Here is a 17533-nt window from a genome sequence, read left to right as displayed (position 1 = left end):
TTCACATATCTCGCGCCAAAACTTCTGAACTGGTGGACAGAACCAAAGAGCGTGGATATAATTGTCCGGTGAATTGGTTTGGCAGTGTGAGCAGTTGTTGGTAGACGAAAAGCCCATCTTGAACATCCGATGACCTGTATAGTGCACTCTATGTAATATTTTGTATTGAATTAATTGAAGACTGGGATTTCTAATTAGATGAAAGGTTTTTAAGCAAATCTGAGACCAGAAGTTTAGGTCTAAGTTAACTGATAAATCCGCTTCCCATTTTGCAATAGGAAGTAATATTGATTCATCTGTTTTAGAAAGTGTTCTGTATATTTTGGATAGTAATTTGGGGGGTTTAAGAGTAAGAAATTGAACCACACTTGGTGGTGTTTGTAGTTCAACTTGACCCGGTTTAAATTTCTTTTTTACTATGGATTTAATTTGTTGATATTCTAAAAATCTTTTCTTGTTGATCCCATATTGTGTAACTAGTCCGTCAAATGAAATAAATTCTGTTCCTTCTAGTATATGTTCTAAATATTTGATTCCTTTATCACTCCAATCTGAAAAGTTTATCATATTATTGTTTTGTAATATGTCAGGGTTGTTCCAGATAGGTGTACATTTGCATGGGATTAATGAAGACGCCGTCAATTTTAGAAACTCCCACCATGCTGTCAGAGAAGAGCTGATGTTGATGCTTTTAAAGCATTCATGTCGTTGGATGTTTGAGCTGATAAATGGTAGGTCTGAGATCTCTAGATTATTGCAGAGTGCTTGTTCTACATCTAGCCAAGGTTCATCTAAGAGGGTGTGTTTTAGCCATCCTGAGATAAACTGAAGCCTGTTGGCTAAGAAGTAGTGCTGAAAGTTAGGCAGTTCTAGTCCTCCTTTATCCTTGGTCTTTTGTAGTGTTTTTAAGCTTATACGTGGGGGTTTATTTTTCCAAAGGAATTTGGACATACATGAATCTAGAGATCTGAACCAATCTTGTGGCGGTTTAGTTGGGATCATTGAGAATAAATAATTTATTTTTGGTAAGACCATCATTTTTATAGCGGCAACCCTTCCCATGAGTGATATGGGTAGACATTTCCATCTAGCCAGATCATCTTCTACCTTCTTTAAAAGTGGGATATGGTTTAATTTAGTTAGATCTGCAAGCTTGGGAGAAACATTAATACCTAAATATTTTATATTTCCCGATTGCAGTGGTGTAGAAGAGGAAGGAGCAATTAATCGGTAGGACTGTAGATTTTGACCAGTTAATTGAGTAATCTGATATTCTTGCAAAAGAGTTTATCAATTCAATCACCCCAGAGATATTGGTTTGTGAATTTTGGAGAAAGAGTAACACATCATCCGCATAAAGGCTGATTTTATGTTCCACGTTCTTGCATTTTATGCCCTTAATTACTGAATTCTGTCTAATTGCTGCTGCTAGTGGTTCAATAAAAACTGCAAATAGTGAAGGGGAGAGTGGGCATCCCTGCCTGGTGCCCCTCAAGAGACAGAAGCTGGAGGATGTCTGGTCATTTGTTCTAACACAAGCTGTTGGGGAATTATATAATATTTTTAACCAGTTTATGAAAGAGGATCCAAAACCAAATTTGTGTAAAGTTGCAAATAGAAATTTCCAGTTAACTCTGTCAAATGCTTTTTCTGCGTCTAAAGAGAATATTGTAGTTTCTAGGTTTTTACTGTATGAGTAGTCTATCAAATTAAGTAATCTACGTGTATTTGTTGATGAGTGCCTACCTTTTATGAAACCAGTTTGGTCAGGATGAATTAAGAGGGGGGTTATTTTCTCCAGTCTCTTTGAGAGAGCTTTGCAGATTATTTTAAGGTCTACATTTATAAGGGATATTGGACGTTAGCTTGAGGGATATACAGGGTCTTTGCCTGGTTTTAGCAGGAGATTAATGTTTGCAGAATTCATATTTGATGGAAGTCTGCCCTTTTCTTTAATTTCCAACAACGTTCTGTAGAAAACTGGTGCTAGAATCGACCAGAATTCTTTGTAGAATTCTGCAGGAAAGCCATCTGGACCTGGAGCCTTATTATTGTGCATACTTATCAGGGCTTCCTGGAGTTCACCTGGTGTCAGTGGTGAATCCAGTGCCATTGCTTGAGTGTCCAATAATTTTGGAAGAGTTATGTTGTCCAAAAACTGATCAATTTCTTTTTTAGATGGGTTTATTTGTGGTGAATACAACGTTTTATAGAAATCCCTGAAAATGTTGTTTATTTGTATCGGTTCATATAATGTGTTCCCAGATGAATCTTGAACAGCACATATAGTTGTTTTTTCTTTATTTATTTTTAGCTGGTTTGCTAGAAATTGACCGGATTTATTACCATGTTCATAATTTTGTAGGCGTAGTCTTTGTACTAAGAATTTTGTTTTTTTATCAATTATCTCATTTAATTCTAGTTTTGTTTTGCGTATTTTGTTCAATGTTTCCTGATCTTGGTGGGACGCGTAGGCTTCTTCTAGTGATTTGATGTTTTTTTCTAATTCCTGATGTCTCCTTCCTCAACGAGCTCAACAACTTTTATGCTCGTTTTGAGCGAGGGAACCCCACAACCACAACCAAAGCAGACGTGACGCCAGACCACCAACCTCTGACTCTCTCCCCCACCGATGTAGGAGCGGTGCTGAGCAGGATCAATGTCCACAAGGCTGCAGGTCCCGATGGCATCCCCGTGCGTGTTCTCAGAGCGTGTTCTGAGGAGCTTGCAGGAGTGCTGACAGACATATTCAACCTGTCCTTGGCCCACGCTGTGGTACCGGCCTGCTTCAAATCCACCTCCATCGTCCCGATACCCAAAAACTCCAACCCATCTTGCCTCAGTGACTACCGCCCAGTAGCACTCACCCCCATCATCACTAAGTGCTTAGAGCAGCTGGTCCTAGCACACTTCAAATCCTGTCTCCCCCCCACCCTGGACCCCCACCAATTCGCATACCACCAGAACAGGAGCACAGAGGATGCAGTCTCCATCGCACTGCACTCTGTCCTCTCACACCTGGACAACAACAACACCTACGCCAGAATGCTGTTTATAGACTTCAGTTCAGCATTCAATACAATCCACCCCTCACAACTCATCAGGAAACTGACAGACCTGGGCATCAGTTCCCTCATCTGCAAATGGTTACTGGACTTCCTGACCAACCGCCCCCAACATGTCCGGCTGGATAACCGCTGCTCATCTACCATCACAATGAACACCGGTGTACCACAAGGCTGTGTGATGAGCCCTTTCCTCTACTCCCTCTTCACCCACGACTGCAGACCTGCTGATGGTTCCAACACCATCATTAAGTTTGCAGATGACACCACGGTGATTGGCCTCATCAGTGACAACGATGAGGCCGCCTACAGGGAGGAGGTGGATCGTCTGGCTGAGTGGTGCGACACAAACAACCTGCTGCTTAACACCGAGAAGACCAAGGAGCTCATCGTGGACTACAGGAGGAATGCTGACCCACATCCACCCATCCACATTAAGGGGACGGCTGTGGAGCGTGTGAGCAGCTTCAAGTTCCTGGGAGTCCACATCTCCGAGGATCTCACCTGGACGACCAACTGCTCCAAGCTGGTCAAGAAGGCTCACCAGCGCCTCTTCTTCTTGAGGACTCTGAGGAAGAACCACCTGTCCTCAGACATCCTGGTGAACTTCTATCGCTGCACCATCGAGAGCATCCTGACCAACTGTATAACAGTCTGGTACGGGAACTGCTCTGCCTCGGACCGGAAGGCGTTGCAGAGGGTCGTGAAAACTGCCCAGCGCATCGCCGGAGCACCACTTCCTGCCATAAAAGACATCTACAGGAAGCGGTGTCTGAAAAGGGCTGGGAAAATCATCAGAGACCCCAGTCACCCATCACATGGACTCTTCACCCTCCTGCCCTCTGGGAGGCGCTACAGGAGCCTCCGGACTAAGACCACCAGGTACCGGAACAGCTTCTTCCCCACAGCTGTCAGACTCCTGAACTCTGCCTCCTGACATCTGACCCACATTAACTCATGGACTGAACATACACACACACACACAATGGACAACTGTACCCTCAAACACACAATAATAACATGGAGTGAACCACCACTCACAACCACTAGCACTTTATATAGCCTCTGTAGAAATTATCCACACCCTCACTTACCTTAACTGCACTACTGTATAGCTCTGTGTAAACAATCATTCTGTACATACGATAATTTTTAACCCTACAACTGTTTACAACTTGCATAGTTCCCATTTCTGTATAGCTGTATATCTCAGATTCCTGTAAAGTTATTTATTTCATATTCTGTATAGTTTTTCATATTTATATCCTGTCCATATCCTGTACATAGCTTGTACTCACTACAGCCTGTACATACTTATAGTTATAGAATATTCACAACATACTTCATACCGTGTACATTATAACATAATAGACCCATTTCTGTAATATACTTACATATCTATACTATTGCTAATATATATTGTAATATATCTATATCACTAAGCACTTCTGGATGGATGCAAACTGCATTTCGTTGCCCTGTACCTGTGCATGTGCAATGACAATAAAGTTGAATTCTATTCTATTCTATTCTATTTTTTGCAATAGTAATCCCTTACTTTATGCGTTACTTGAAAAAAGTAATCGGATTACAGTACTGCCCATCTCTGCTCGGGAGTGACCTCAGGTATCTGGAACACGGCATTATTACTTTTTACATTAAATGGTTTGATTTGACCTGATGAAGAGGTTGTAAAGTCCGGTTTATGCTAATGGGTGTCAATACAACCATGCAAATTATTATTGGACTAAAACATCTGTGATGAAAAATAACAAGCCAAAATTTTCCTTCTGTTAACACCGAGCAAGCTTTGTGTTAACGCTTTCAGCACAGCCAGGATTTCTCTGTTATCTGGATTCACTTACCCTAACACTGCCGATCAGAGGCCTGTACTACGAAGCGGGATTTTGGGTTATCCAGGTCACATCAGGGTTAACCCATGCTGCACACCTAACCTGCTCTGGAGCAGGTTAAGATCCAGATTACAGATCAAAAGTGTCATTCTGGTGGAACCAGCTCCTCAATAAAGGAAGTCTGGATGAGCTCACTGTTTAACCTCTGATCCTATGAGTATTACCCAGCAGGCACTGCAGAGTTCAGATGAAGCCGATCTGTGAGACTCAGCCAGCACTAACTGCGTCTGTTATCCAGGTGGCTACCCTGCCTCCTCTGATAAAATCTGGGAACCCGAGTAGCATTAAAGGTCCGATACCGGCCGCACCAGTGCTCCTGCTCTGCTGTCACAGACACTAGTCTTTTGGCTGAATGAACGCTGGCGCATCTGGCTGCCGCTGCTCACCGATTTATTCTCGTTGTTATTTGTTTTTATTTTGTTTTAAAGTTATTGATGACAACTTGACTGAAGTATTTTAAGCGTATTTAAAGCACAATCCTGTTTTGACTTGCTTTTGCAATATTTGCGGGTTTTTACTGCTCGCACTCCAGCTGCCTGCTCGGTCTTTTACCCTCATGGCCTTTTCCAACTGTCTACATTCAGCGGCAGCCCTGATCAAGATGTGGATCCACAGGGTGTCTGTGTGATCCGTGCTCACCTGGGTTGTTTTCGTTCCATCGCTCGTCACCCAGCGACAGCTCTACTTCAGTACTCTGAACTTCTGCAACTCCGCTTCCTAACTCTCTACCTGTGGCGCTTTACTTTCTTAATTGCCCCTTGGAGATAAATTAAGCCTTTCTGATTCTGATTTAACTCTATCCAGACATCGCTTTCAAGCCCCGCCACACGTACATTCACCGAGGGCTTCAGCGAAACTTCAATACCAATGACACTAACTCAATAGTGTCCAGTCCATCTGGTCCAAAACTCGTCGTCATCCCCGGAAAACTGACCGGACTGTTGACCACAATGTGCTGGCACACCTTGTTAGGTCGGCTAAGCCTGGCATCGTAATTCCAGCATCAACTTCTGTCTTTTAAACATTCGCTCTTACCGGTAAGGGACATCTTGTCCAGGATCTCCTCTCTTGGACTTTCTTTGCTTGACTGAAACGTGGAAACAGCCTAATGATTTTGTTTCACTTAATGACTCTACTCCATCTGAATTTGTTTACATCTGTCAATCTCGCAACTCTGGGAGGGGCGGCGGCCTCGTGATAATTCACCACAAGCACTGGAAAGTTCTCCCTGTCTCTTCCCCACCCTTCCACTCATTTGAATACATCGCAGTACAGCTCCTTGTATATACTCCCACCACCTAAGCCAAATAAGGAATTTTTAAATGACTTTGCTGCTGAAGGCTTTTCAGGGAGTTTTTAGGACATCCTGATAATAATGAATTGCAGTCGTCCAGCCTGGAAGTAATAAATGCATGAACTAGTTTTTCAGCGTCACTCTGAGACAGGATATTTCTAACTTTAGAGATGTATGAGGTATACAAGTAAAACACAGAGGTGGTGGTGTGAGCTTTCTTTTCTTTTCTTTTCTGTCATTATTCACATTGTAATTGGAGTGGTTATTCTGCCGGAGCTGACCGAGGGTGAGCTATGTTGGCAAAAGATAGGGGAAGTAATAATAAAATAAAAAAAAAGAAGAAGAAAAGGAATAGAATGAGAGAGAGAGAAAAAAGGGAGGGCTGATAACCCAATATTAGGTTTAGAGGGCTCCTTTGCAGATAACCCTAGATAAACTTTTTCATTTAATAAAGGAAGTCATAATTTAATAACTGCATTTTGTATTTACTCGGGTCACCTTTGTCTAAATAAAACTGTCCAATCGTAAGTGCTGACCATTGCTGTCTATGTGTCTCTGCAGATGGGAAGCTGAAAACCTGGGTGTATGGAGTAGCAGCAGGAGCATTTGTGCTGCTTGTCTTTATAATCTCCATGACATACTTAGCATGGTAAAGTAACACATCTGAAATATGTTCTGACTTCATCATCAATTTGATTTTTTTCCCTCATGATGTCAATAATGTACATTAAGTGATGTGATGGAGATCACCATGAAAGAAAGTCAAATTAAAATGTAGTTCACTAATTAGCAATTAGTGATTTTGTACTGTGTCTCATAAAGTTTAGGACTAAATGAAATAGAATCCTAAAAAATCAAAGTGGGACGAGTCACAGGGAGTCAAATCCGTAGCGGGTGAGCATTTTCAGTGTACTGTGAGTGTGCACTGTCATGATGAAGCACCCATCTGCTATTGCAGATTGGATGTTGCAAAAGAATCTGAACATCCTGCAACAATCTTACAACTTTTTTGATTATTTTTGATGTTGGGAATGTCACACATTGGCCAGTTTGGCGACCATAAGGACGAGTCAGTAAGGATTTTTCTTTTTTAAATAATGGCTCTGACATCATGTTCACTGATCAGATAGCAATTTGTTTTTAACAACCAATTGTCTACCTGATCACTGAGCCATACTAAGCTCAAAAGTCAGAGTCCGATCTATTGGTAAATGGTAAATGGCCTGTATTTGTATAGCACTTTACTTAGTCCCTATGGACCCCAAAGCGCTTTACACTACATTCACACACTGTTGACGACAAGCTACATTGTAGCCACAGCTGCCCTGGGGCGCACTGACAGAGGCGAGTCAGTGCGCCTATTAAATCAACGACACGTCAACAGACTTCTTAGATTTCGGTTTTCATGTAGAATGAAGTGTAACGCCTGTCTTCCATCTTGCATTGTCTATTTAAAGGCCATATTATGAAAAAAAAGCATCATCCAATAAAATGACATGGGATCTGACCTCCATCACAACACTGCTCACAATTATTTCTTCATTTGTTTTTGTTTTTCATTTTTCTGTTTCCCTTATCATTTGTTCCTTCTTGTCTTGTCTTGTCCCTTTTTTCTTTCTACCCTCTCACACTCTATTTAGTTGTTGTGGTTGTTGCCTTTGCTGCAAGTCAAGCTCCAAGTCCCCCTCAGACAGGATTTATTGGATGGAGCAAAACAGCTGCACTTATACCTGTCCTGCCTGCCAGAAACTAGAGCAAGAGGAGTTAAAGTGGTGCAACAAACAGCAACCGCAGCTGCAGGAAAAGCAACAGCAATATGAGGCACAGCTCTCAAAGCCTCCATCATCACAACAACATCCAGAGCTACAGCACTCACTGCCACACCCAGCTCCATTTGAAACTCTTATCACGTAGTCAAGGCCTTACTTAACTCCTTTTATTCTCTACGACATGTGACATGTTCCCAAACATCCAGATTGCTTGTTCAATCATTTCAGTGGATCACCTACTAGAGGTGAGAAAACCAAAAAGCTGCTGATTTGACAGCAAAAAGTTGAAAAGTTGACCTTGTGGTGAAAATATTGAATCATATTTGTACAAGTTTATTAGTTGAATTAAGTCTTGGTTAAACAATTTCAATTCAGTTCACTTCAGTTTTATTAATATAGCAACAATTCAAAACAACACTCGCCTCGAGGTGCTTTATATTGCAAGGTAAAGACCCCAACAATCAGACCATTTGGTATGAGCATGCACTTGACCACAGTGGGAAGGAAAAACTCCCTTTCAATATGAAGAAACCTCTGGAAATGTAGAATTTCAACTTCTCTCATATTGCAGAGCAAATGCAATATCACCGTTTTTGCACATTTTAATGTTTATTTTAAGTTAATATTACCAGGACTGTAACCAAAGTTTAGAAAATAGTGATGTGGTAATGTATCAATGTGTAGCACCTGTGCTCAGTGACCAGTGGAAAACGCTAAACGTTGTCCCAGAGTTATAATAACTCTGAAGCCAATTTTGAAAACTATAAAGGACTTTATTTTGTACAGCTCTCCTCTTTAGCAACAGTGTATAAATGAGGAGGGACAGCTGAAGACTGATGGATAAACTTCCAAAGACAGTGATGTTGTTTTTAGGGCAGATATGACAGAAACACAGAATCATGTCTCGTATGTAACAGGTTGGTCATGAGTGGAAGTTACTGTCAGGTGGCTGCTATCAGATTGTCTTACTGTTCCTCACCTGTTCTTTGTTTGTTCTGTAGCAAAAAGCCAAAGAAGCCACAGAGACGCCAGATGAACAACAGACTGAAGCCTTTGACTCTGGCTTACGATGGAGATGCAGACATGTAGAAGTCTTCCTGCTCAACGTACAAACATTTGTCTTCTTTCAGAACTTACGGCATCGCCGTGGAAACCCTTTGATATCAGCGCCAATGCTGAGACTCGTTCACATGCAAAAGAAGAACCTCAAAGATCAAGACTGACCACATTCATTAGCAGCCTAGTTTTCCCCATCTGTTTTTAAATGTTCATTTTGGCATTTATTTCACAAGAGCCTTCATGGATTCTTTGTTTCCTGCTGAAAGTCCTCCTTTGCTTCTTTGCCATCTACCACTGCCCAAAATATTCAAACAACAGTCACTGAATAGTGTCTCCGCAGAACAAATACTTCTGTGAAAATCATTCCCTCATTTTTTTCACTGCTCAGTGACATTGCCTTGATATCACTTGTTCTGTGTCAAATGAACATTCGGAGGCCTGAGTGTCATTATGGCTTCGGTGCATCTCACAAGAAACAATATGACGAGGAGACAAAAAGGAGCTTAATAAATCCCAGAGACAGCATCACTTCTGCCTGCCTGTCCCTTCTCCATTTTTCAGGGATAATTTTGCACTATATTAGTGCAGCATGATATGTACTTAGGTCTAGGTATGCCTGTCTCAATACAGATGTTGTAGAAATGTACAGAAGAAGGCTTTTTGCAAACGAAAACTCACCAATGTTTGTAATTATTTTTCTTCTATTGCCTCTTTTTACATGATTTGATGGGACTTTGTGTAAATAGGATTTTTTTAATGTGGTCTCAACTTTATCTTTCTATTATGTCTAGCTAAATGTTCCAAACTCTGCCAGTTAATCTCTGACATTTTTTTTACTAATTGTAACAAACTTTTTAATTTCAATTTAATTTATATAGTGCCAAATCACAACTTCAAGGCGCTTTATATTATAAGATAAAGACCCTACAATCAAACCAACCCCCTTTGAACAAGCACTTGTTGACAGTGGGGAGGAAAAACTCCCTTTTAACAGGAATAAACCTCTGACAGAACAGGCTCAGGGAGGGGCGGCCAAATTTCAGAACCAGTTGGGGGTTGTGTGATTTTATCTTTGTAAATACGTAACATACATCAAAATCTTCTGTGGAAAATTCAAACATCATGAAAGCCTTTAGATTATTACATGGAAAGAACAAAGAAAAAGTCTAAAAAAACTAAACATGGAAGATAAGTTCATCATCAAATTGTTTCTTTCATCCCCAAGAACTCTCAGTTGAGTCCATCTAAGAAATATTATATTTAACACCAAATTTTTGACTTTAGCGCTGTTTGTTTGTTTGTTTGTTTGTTTTTAATTCATTATTGAAAATAATGGCTTTACCAGTGGCTACTAACTTTGGACCACTTGTTATTTACTTACGATCAGCTACAAGTGTACATCTTTAAGCTTGGTTCTGCACCAGTTATGTGGTGAATTTGGGAATCTCTCAGCCTGGCTTTTTTCTGATATGTAGCTTAAAAATATTATTTATCCTCAAAAATAATTTATTGGAATTTTTTTTCTGTGGTTCTTCTCTTAAAGTCTTCTGTATACCTTTGATTTTTGACTCATTTTGAATTTGACCTCTGCCAGCCGATATTGCCTCTCCAGTGTAATGTTCATTGTCCATCAGTTTATGGAGTCTTCAGCAATGTTGAAAACTAATTGGTCTTTCAGCCCTTGAACTTTCTGTATCAGAGGATGATGTCAGAACCTTTCCAGCTTTTCTATTGTTTTCAAAGACTTTAGGAAGAATAATTGTGTAGAAATGTTTAAAAGTGAAAATGGCTGAAGTAAGCTGAAGGTCCAGTCACTCAGAATGGATAGTGTTGTATTTATTAGTACTGAGACATTGCCGGAAAATGGCAGTTTAATATTCTGTGGAGTTTGTTGGTAGTAAATCAGTGGAATGTTTAATTTATATTTCTTGGAAAATGATTTGTAAATAAAATTCTTTTTAAAAAAAAAAAGAAAAGAAAAGAAACAAACTTGGAAGTGTGAATGTGGGTGTGCTAAACATGATAAGCTTGTGACAAATAAGTCAAGTTTTCCTACTGTTTGTTTGTATGTATTTGAGTAATTGCTGATAATAAACAATGGAAATATTATTCTAATTCTTTTAATAACATATTAAATCATGCAAATTGCAGTACAGGTATTCACACAAGGTTCAAATAAGTTGGTCTTTGGTTTAGGGCTTTACCTGACAGTCATTACAAATATAAGTCTGTAGATAACTGGAATTAAGTAATGTAGCACACAGAATAACTGAATCATCATTGTTGACTTTTTTCTTTTTCTTTATAATTATCAAGAGGGGAAAAAAACCTCACTGTCCCCAACCAGCTTCTCTTCTGGGCAGATGCCAAAGATTTCAGAGTCCATCAGGAGAGACAATCTCTTATGTGTGTCCTAGGTCTGTACCTGCTTTCTCCCGCTTGAACATGCTGGAAACACCTCACCTCAGAGCCGTCCAGGAGGCATTCTAGTCAGACGCCATCACCACCACCTAAACTGTTGCTTCCGATGTGGAGGAGTAGTAGCTCTATTCTCAAATCTACTCAAGTTCCTCAACCCATCTCTAAGGGAGTGGTCAGACTCTTGGGAGGAAGCTCTTATCTGCTGCTTGATTTCATTCCTTTTTTTTTAAAGAACTATAGCTTGTGGTCATAGGTGCTTTACCACAAAAGATTATCAGCCCTTTTGTCATTCTCAGTCACAAAAGGACTCAGTAGATCTAAGGTTAGGTGACAGTCAGGAGTCCTTATTATTTTCCAGTCTGAAGTACTTCACTCTTTAAAGCACAGATTTTTTAAAGCACTGACATGTGTTATCCTGCTGCTGAATCCTTCTCTACAAAGTTGGAAACCTGAGGTTGGAGCATGTCGATGAAGGGTGAAGTCTGAGTACTACCATGCCCCCACCACAACAAAAGAAAAGCACCAATTTAATGTATTTGACAAAGAGTAACATAAGAGTAACATAATTCAATTCAAATCAGGCAAATGGGAACCATGAAGAGGCCGCTAGGAAAGCTGCAACCACCAAGTACCTGCAGAGGGTCAGGCAAGTCCTGAGAAGTTGGCTGAATGGTAAGAACAAGATCCGGGCTATCAACACCTACACCTGCCCGTGATCAGGTACCCTGTTAGGATAATAAATTGGCCAAAGGAGGAGATGGAAGCCACTGACATCAAGACAAGGAAGCTCCTTACCATGCATGGAGGGTTTCAACCCAAGTCCAGCACCCTGAGGCTGTATGCTAACCAGAAGGAAGGAGGCCAGGGACTGGTGAGTGTGAGCACCATGGTCCAGGATGAGACAACGAACATCCCCGAATACATCAGGAAGAAACTGACAGCGTGCTCAGTGAATACCTCCGGCAGCAGAAACCCAAGAAAGAGGAGGAACCATCATGGAAGGACAGGCCCCTGCACGCTATGTACCACCGGCAGATAGAGGAGGTGGCTAACATCCAGAAATCCTACCAGTGGCTGGACAAAGCTGGACTGAAAGACAGCACAGAGGCACTAATCATGGCAGAACAGGAACGAGCTCTGAGCACAAGATCCATAGAGGCTGGGGTCTATCACACGAGCCAAGACCCCAGGTGCAGGCTGTGTAGAGATCTCTGTTCCGAAGAGCAGTGTCCTAGGAACAACTAAGATACTGTGCAGGACCCTCAAGCTCCCAGACCTCTGGTAGAGGACCCGAGCTTGAAGGATAGACTGCCGAGAGGCGAATTACATATATATATATATGATGTGTAATTCGCCTCTCGGAATTTTCAACTCCACAACTTTATTAGTGCAAAAAAACCCATCAATGTATTTTCACTTAAACAAGCAGCTGTTTTTTATGTGTTATATAAAAGTTATATAAACATGTAACTGTGCAAATGCAAATTCCTCGCTGACAGTTTAACCAAAAGGCATTTCCAGTGGAAACTGGCCGACACATCCTCAGCATAACCATGTATAATATCCACAAAACTTAAAAAGAGGTTATACACACACAATACGGTAACAGTATGTTGAAGCACAGTACGTATCACTCCGCGAGGCTCCGCCTACGATAGCCGTAATGCTCCGACAATCCATCAAGCGGTGCGGCTTCGTAGCTCAGCAAAGTCGTACTGAAACATTCGACAGATTTTCGAGCGCCGTGCACATAAAATCGATTCCAGGTCAGTAAACACAACCAGAGTTCATACATAAGGCACACGGGATTATAAGGGGCTCTGTCGACTTTCAGAAAAATCAAAGTATTGATTTTAAGTGTGCCGTATTTTCCAAACAACACGGTAATAACGACGGCCCGCTAGCATGCGCTACCAAAAATAGTGCTTTGTTGTGTATCTGACGGACGAAAGCTAAACCAGTTCCACACCAGTGAAGCTGCAGCATTTTTACAAACCAGTTCTGGTTCATGGTTTCATTCAACGATCCGCTTTCGCACTTCTTGTTTCTTGAAGATTAATCCCGTCCAGAAATGTGAAAGATCTCCTAAAAAAACACAGACAGTGGCTCCAGTGTACACTTTTCATTGTTCTTAACACTGGGTTACACTTCAGCTCCTGGTATGTTATAACTTTGCCTGCAGAAAGATCTGTTGCTACAACTGGTCTTGGTTGTGCTGTTGTTCGTCTATCAGCCAGATGCAGAGAAGAGCAGAGAGGTCATCCCTGGACTGCCAGTAAAAACCAAATGTGCTGCCTCTACTAGTCCATAAATTCTGGGATTGCAGGACAGCATTGTCGTGAAGAAACCTGTTACAAATGCATTTTAATAAAGTTTATTTTTAACATTACTTGCAGTGTATGTTCATAATAGAGTTGATACAGTCCTTATTAGTTGCAAGTATTTAACTCCATGATGTGAAGGAGGGTGCTGAAGGTAGACTGGTTCACACTGACACTAACATAGAGCATAAGCAAGGAGAGGCTGCCTTAGGAATGTGTTGGGGTTATGGGAGGATGGCGTTCCTGCACTGGCGATAGCACAGCAAGGCACAGAAACTTCAAGGTGTCGGGTTAAGGTTGACACCAACCTAGAGGAAGCATGTCTGTAACAACTGCAGTAGTAGGGAGCAGTTGTTTTTCTGCTCTTTTCAGGGAGATGCCCGACTGGAGGAGAAGAAACGCGAGCCGGACACCGGACTCACTGTGCACAGTTTGGTGTTATAATTGATTGAAAATGTGAATGAAATAAAAATGTTCGGTGTGATAATAGATTACAAACTGATACTAATTTGAAAAAAATGTTTCTATAATGCATAAAGTTGAATATCTGTCTAACCAAAGTGCTCATAGATCATTGTATTATTCTGTGGTCCGGCCACCTCTCAGTTATTGTGCTGAGTTATGAAACACATATGATATCAATTAAAATCCTTAACAACTTTGAGCAAAGAGCAGTCAAAACAGTTTGCTGATGTGATCTCTTCTGCATCGTTACTGGTTGACTTAATCAATTAATTACTAAAATCATCGAGAGAAAACTTGATGAGAAAACATTGTAGTCAATCTTTTAATTATTATTACACTTTAGTGCAGTAATAACCGATTTCACCAGCAGATGTCAGTAAAAGATCGCTTAAAGTACGCAGACTGCCCAGTTAGACCTGGATTTTGGTTTGGTGCTGCCTATTAATTCCTGACTGAAGACATGCAGCGGTACAAGCCTCAAATACAACATTCAGTTAAAACTGAAAATTAGTTTTATTGCTCTTTTGAGAAGCTGGATGACCTTTGGAGCCGTCTGAACCTTATTAAGTCTCTAGCTGACATGGCTCATAGCTTGCGCTTGTACTCCTGCTTCACTAAAAGACAAAGGAGGAGCAGTTAGCTGGAGAGGGATAGGTCAGTGTACATTAACCTCTGCCGTGAAAAAATGTTGCTGAAAACATTCAAACTGGAATCACATTGTGTGGTCAGTCATTCTGTCTGGGCTTAGAATGCTGCAGACTTGTGGCTTGTGCTGATATTTTCACTGCACACTGCTTTGTGTTGCAGAGGGATCTTGAAGGCAGTGATTCTGTCCTAATGCAGGAAGGTGCGTAGACAATTACATCTAATTTTCTAATTGTTTTACTCTGCCACTGATTACTTTTTTGTCCTCTGCTGTTGAAGGAATGTCATTTCTTTTATTGTTAGAGCCTCTGATTATGATTGGATGCTGGGAAGTAAAAAGAGACATAATGCATGGTTTTGGTCCCCTCATTTAATCAGCACTTCACATAACAATGTCTCTGTCTTCCAATTATATTCCCTCAGCCAAGAAAAGGATATCCTACAGCCTGCCCTGATCAATTAAGTCATTTCGTAAAATCTACTTCAAACAGTGATTTTGCTGTAACTACAGAGACATTAAAATTTGGTAAAAAGATTTCCATCATTCTTTATTTCAAATTTCTCCAAAGTCCAAAGATAGATAAATAAATAAATAAATACATACATACATACATACATAAAGCACTGCCTCAGCCAGGAAAGCTGTCTGTTATGAGAAGGTTTTAAATTAGGCAGTACAGTGATCTGCAAAAGAGCAAAATCACAGAAAAGTTCTCATCTTGTGCTGTGAATCATATAAATCTGCCACTGCAAATATCAGGAAACAGTTTTTGCAGCACCAGATGGTGATGAAGAGTGACTTTGCGAACTTGGTGATCTCAGAAATCATGTCAGAATGCACACAACTCGCCAATGTTTACCAAACTCATGTTTGTTGAAAAAGATGGCAAAAATGGTCATGCATCCAGACACTTCATTTGGGTATTAAGTGGTAAGTCAAATACTCTAGCTGGAAGATTCGTTTGACAGTGAAATTTCAACTGGAGCAGCAGCGGCAGGCTTTCTAATTGTTTTCATTTGAGACTGATCATGGGTGGATTTACTCTAGTTGCAAAGTAAAATAACTGCTAAATCTACTGTAAACATTGCCCCCAAAAATCATCCTGTATGTTACAGTGTTCTAAAAATCCCTCAAATCTCAGAAATAACCTTGAAGAGAAAGTCTTGTCCAAAAAGTGACCAAAACTGTAAAGAAAAAGTAAAGTTGTGAAAAACCTGAATTATACTTTGAACTATTCTTTGAGAAGCTTATTGCAGACCCTTTTTGGGTTTATGGCAGCAAACCATAAAGAAGGAAGCCATGTACAGAAGTTAAGTCCTTAAAGTTTTTATCAGACGCAACTTTCAAATCTCTGTGTGGCTTTTACTTGAAGCCGTATTCATACCCTCTAATAAACCTACTTGCTCAAAGCTGAAGCTGGCAGTCATTCTAACTGTGATGAGGAAGCGATTGATGTGTAGCAGCTGCATCCTGTGACCAGCACTCTGCTCAGCCATTTGTCTCTGTCAGCTCCCCCTCAGCCCGCCCACCCCTAACATCATCTTGAAAAGCACTGGCAGCCCGAGCCTGACTGCAGACCGCCAGGCCTTTTGTCGCCACACATGGTGTGAAGTGCCCACCCCCACCCTTGCCCACCCAGCACCCCCACAGCCTGCCCTTTTGGTCAAGCCCAGTTTGATTCCTATCCCTTGCTCCAAATGTGGAATGACACTAGAGACGGCAGCTGGTTGGACAAACCTGCTGCCACTGCATCGTGGCCATGCCTGAGGGCCCAAAGCAACATCTGCCCTCACAATCGGCGGTGGAGCCGAGCCAGCCGAACATATTCATGCCACCGGACGCCAGCATCACTCAGCTGGGCAATCATCCTCTTCCTCTCTCTTGTCTTTATCTGTTGCTCCTCCTCTTTGTAGCTCAATGATAAGCTATTAGGAAGAAGCTACCCTATAATTTCCCCCCAGCATTGAATGGGCGCCTAAAGGTGTGCTTTGAAAATTAGTGATTTGACCTACTGATTATGCACTGTCAATGAAAGATGGCTTGGTACTGGAAAGAGGAAGGAGTGCAGGTGGTTGATTGAGAAGTAAGAAATGTAGTCTTTCTTCCATTTTGTACGGGTTGGCAGCCTATGGACGTGTCCACATATCTCCTGTGAATGGTTCTCATTCTGTGACAGTGGCACAACTCAGCAGCTGAGCTTTAACTCTCTCTGCTTCACTGATGCTGTATAGTGCCCTTGAAAGGCGATGGGACTCGTAATTTCTCACTAACTATCCATGTTGGTGAATGTGAACACCTTCTGAAACATTTCCAAATGCACAAAATAGCTTCTCCACACAAATTCATCTTTTATTTATTTATTAATTTGTTTCTGCAGCAAGGTCAAGCCACCCTTAGCTGACTCTGTGGCTGTCATCTAAATGAGAAGCAGTCTTCTCATTCCTTGCCAGCCTCCTCATATTTTCAGGATTGGGCCATGAAATGAAAGACACACTTTACAGCCAGCGTTGACTGTAGCAACCTATGACAATAAATGTTTTGTTTCCCTGCACTAAAATGTGACACTTAAGGGCTCTACTC

General features: G+C 41.2%; 1 protein-coding gene across 1 annotated transcript in view; it reads left to right on the top strand.

The window, feature by feature from the left end:
* thsd7aa (thrombospondin, type I, domain containing 7Aa) overlaps positions 1 to 9130 on the top strand; it is a 184660-nt gene extending 175530 nt beyond the window's left edge. The window contains exons 27-28 of the mRNA XM_085377919.1: positions 6834 to 6921; positions 9043 to 9130. Coding sequence (XP_085234045.1) covers positions 6834 to 6921; positions 9043 to 9130 — 176 coding nt within the window. The remainder of the gene's footprint in view (positions 1 to 6833; positions 6922 to 9042) is intronic.
* The last annotated feature ends 8403 nt before the right edge of the window (positions 9131 to 17533 follow it).

Source organism: Diplotaxodon limnothrissa, linkage group LG18 (assembly GCF_057381915.1).
Source record: "Diplotaxodon limnothrissa isolate DT_005_m linkage group LG18, D_limnothrissa_male_GT1.1, whole genome shotgun sequence".
Classification (NCBI taxonomy): Eukaryota; Metazoa; Chordata; class Actinopteri; order Cichliformes; family Cichlidae; genus Diplotaxodon; species Diplotaxodon limnothrissa.
The sequence above is the reverse complement of the archived record's forward strand: the minus strand, read 5'-3'. Positions and strand labels throughout refer to the sequence as shown.